We start from the raw sequence: 2,859 nt of genomic DNA, 5'->3' as shown, positions 1-2,859 counted from the left end.
TTTGGAGGAGCTGGACAGGCAGGATGCACGCTCCCCGGATTGTTTGTTGCTTTCTGGTGGTGCCTTTGCTAATGCTTTTTTTTTCTGAACACAGATGGAATGGCTGCTGCTGGTGCATATCATAACTTGTCTCCAAAGAACAACAACAAAAAAAAAACCCCAAAACGAAAATCCCCTTCTTCCAAGGTCTCTCTATAAAAATAGGTTTGTTCATGTCATTTGCCCTTTTGCAAAATGCTTTTTTTTTTGTTTTGTTCAGCTCTCGGTGTATATATAGATAGATAAGTATATATAAAAAAAAAAAAAGAAAAGGATTCACTTTCTTCGCTCGGTAACTTACTTGGTGGGCAGCCGCGGGGCCGGGCGCGGCAGCCCGCCCCCCCCCTAGTCGTCGGAGATGGAGAGGCGGCTGAAGATGGGCAGGCGGCGGCCCGAGTCCAGGCTGGGCGACTCGGAGCCGCTGAGGGAGCCGGAGCTGAGCGAGCCGCTCAGGTAGCTCTCCCGGTCGGAGAGGGAGTCCGGGGGGCTGGGCGGCGCGTCGAAGACGGGCGACTCGGAGAGGCGGCGGAGGGGCTGGAAGCTGAAGGGCGGCGAGGCGGGGGGCGGCGGGCAGCCCCCTCCGGGCGGCGGCGGCTGCTGCTGGCAGCGGTAGTAGGCGGCGGCGGCGGCGGCTGCGGCGGCGGCCGCGGCGAAGTTCTGGGTGTGCAGGGCGAGCGGGGCGATGAGGCTGCCCAGCTCCTGCCCCGAGAAGGCGAAGGCGTTGTTGGCGCAGGGCGGCGAGAGCAGCTCCTCGCAGTACGAGGCGGAGGCGGGCGGCGGCGGCGTGCGCGACCCGCCGGGGCTCTCCAGCAGGGCGGCGTCCAGGCGGCCGCCGGGCGGCGGCGGGGCGGCGCCGTGGGGGTGCGGGTGGTGGTGGTGGTGGTGGGCGGAGAAGCCGGAGAAGCTCAGGCTGTGGTGCAGCTTGGGCCGCTCCCCGCCGCCGCCGCGCGGGTGCCCGAAGCCGCCGCCGCCCAGCGGGTGGTCGCGGGGGGCGAAGGCGCGGAGGTCGCCGGTGCTGCCGGCGGGGTGCGGGGGCGGGTGGTGCGGGTGGTGGTGCGGCCCCGCGGCGGCGGCGGCGGGGGGGGCGGCCGTGCCCCCGCCGGGCGCCGGGCGGCGCTCGTCGGCGTTGTGGATGAAGTGGCAGCGCGGCCCGTAGGGGCAGAAGCCGATGGTGTGGAAGGTGCGGCAGAGCTCGGTCTTGTACTTGGGGTGGCGGGTGAGGCTGCGCAGCTCGTGGAAGCCGTGGGCGAACTGGCACTTCTCGCCGTACTTGCAGGCGCCGCTCTCCTCGAAGGGGCGGCACAGCTCCGTCTTGTAGCGCGTCGAGTTGATGGGGGCCCCGCCGCCGCCGCCGGAGCCGCCCCCCTTGCCGGCCGCCGCCTGCTGCTGCTGCTGCAGCTGCTGCATGAGGTGCTGGCTGCGCTCGCCGTTCTCGCTGAAGGAGCGGTCCCGGAACTTGTTCTCCTTGTTGAGCAAGGCCGTGGGGCTGCTGCTGCCGCCGCCTCCGCCGGAGCTCGTCTCCTTCAGGCTGCCGAACGAGGAGGAGGAGGAGGACGAGGAGGAGGTGGAGGAAGAGCTGGAGCCGGTGGGACTGGGGAACTTGGAGCCGCCGGCCAGCGCCGGCAGGTTGCTGGTGGAGTGCCGCCGCAGGAAGCCCGGTGCGAAGCTGGAGCTGGGGGGGGTCACCGGGGTCCCCACGGCCTTCTTGTCCAGCATGCTGCTGAGGTTGGTCAGGGACTTCTCCGTCTGCCGGGGCGGGGGGGGAGGGGAGGGAAGGGGGCGGGGGAGACACGGGGAGAGAGAGAGGGTGTTGCAGGGTGACCGCCAGCCCACCGCCACGGCTCCCCGAGCGCCCGGCGCCCCCTCCGCGGCACCGCGGGGGTCGGGGCGGGGGTCCCGCCGCCCAGCTGCTCCCGACTGCGTGTCTGCTGCGGGCGCAGGCGGGCGGGGGCGAACCCCGCGCAGGCTTTGCTGCGTGCGCAACTTTTGAAAAGTTCCTCGCGGCAGCAGCGCAACACTTGCGGGCGAGCGGCTGCGGGGCGGCTTCAGCGGGTGAACCCCGCAGCCAGCCTGCGACGCGCCTCTCCCGCAGCCTGGCGCCAGCCGCCCCGCAGCCGCTCCGCGCTGCTCGAGCACAGCCGGCCGTCAGGCGGCCCCCGCCCGCGCAGCCGCCGCACCGCTCCGCACGGCGCAGTCCGGCGGGCACCGGCCTCCCGCCCCGCCGGGTCCGTGCCCCGGCCCGAGCGGCCCCGCAGCGCCGTCGTGCAGAGCGCGGCCCCGGCCCGGCGCTGGCAGCGCAGCGCGCTCCTTCCTACCTTGCACAAGAAGTCAATGTCGTAGAAGGCAGATAAAAGCGTCGTCGACATTTCTAGATCCTGTAATGGTCGGAAATACAGGAAGGACCGAAAGATCCCGCTCTCCTCGGAGGGTTTGGAAAAGCCACGACTAGATAGGAGGGGGCCGTTTGCTTGAGATCCGAAATGGTCCCGTCTCCTTCCCGGCGGGACGGCGGGTGCCGGGCCGAGGCGGCGACGGCGGCTGCACAGCAGCGGGCGAACTGCGGGAACTCCGCGGCGCCCCGCGCCGCCCCCATATAAACGCCGCCGACCGCGGCCCGGGGGCGGTGCCCCGCTCGGCCCGCCCCGCCCCCACCGGCCGGGCCGCCCCGCCCTCCGCTGGGGCCGGGAGGCGGCGGCGCTCGGGGCGGGCGGGGGAGCGGGGCCCCGCCGTGCCGACCGCCATCAGCCCCCGGTGCACCCGCGGCGCGGGCGGGACGGAGCGGGGCGGGGGCCGCGGGGCCGGCGGCGGGAGCAGCGCGGG

The 2,859-nt window shown here is 71.6% G+C and overlaps 1 protein-coding gene across 1 annotated transcript; it reads right to left on the bottom strand.

The window, feature by feature from the left end:
• Positions 1 to 278: 278 nt before the first annotated feature.
• On the bottom strand, positions 279 to 2,613 carry ZFP36L2 (ZFP36 ring finger protein like 2). The gene is made up of 2 exons (XM_037405055.1): positions 2,355 to 2,613; positions 279 to 1,785 (listed from the first exon to the last, which is right to left on the bottom strand). The coding sequence occupies exons 1-2, from the start codon at positions 2,403 to 2,405 to the stop codon at positions 385 to 387; spliced, it is 1,452 nt and encodes a 483-aa protein (XP_037260952.1). The 5' UTR covers positions 2,406 to 2,613; the 3' UTR covers positions 279 to 384.
• Between the last annotated feature and the right edge of the window lie 246 nt (positions 2,614 to 2,859).

The sequence above is a fragment of the Falco rusticolus genome, chromosome 12, assembly GCF_015220075.1.
Source record: "Falco rusticolus isolate bFalRus1 chromosome 12, bFalRus1.pri, whole genome shotgun sequence".
Classification (NCBI taxonomy): Eukaryota; Metazoa; Chordata; class Aves; order Falconiformes; family Falconidae; genus Falco; species Falco rusticolus.
Note: the sequence above shows the minus strand (reverse complement) of the source record. Positions and strands in the feature narration are given on the sequence as shown.

What these genes read in the sequence shown, in the direction of transcription:
- ZFP36L2 (XM_037405055.1), bottom strand. Translation starts at nt 2,405, where the DNA reads ATGTCGACGACGCTTTTATCTGCCTTCTACGACATTGACTTCTTGTGC. An exon ending in ACATTGACTTCTTGTGCAAG is followed by an intron (nt 1,786 to 2,354) that starts GTAGGAAGGAGC and finishes CCGCCCCGGCAG; the next exon opens with ACGGAGAAGTCCCTGACCAA.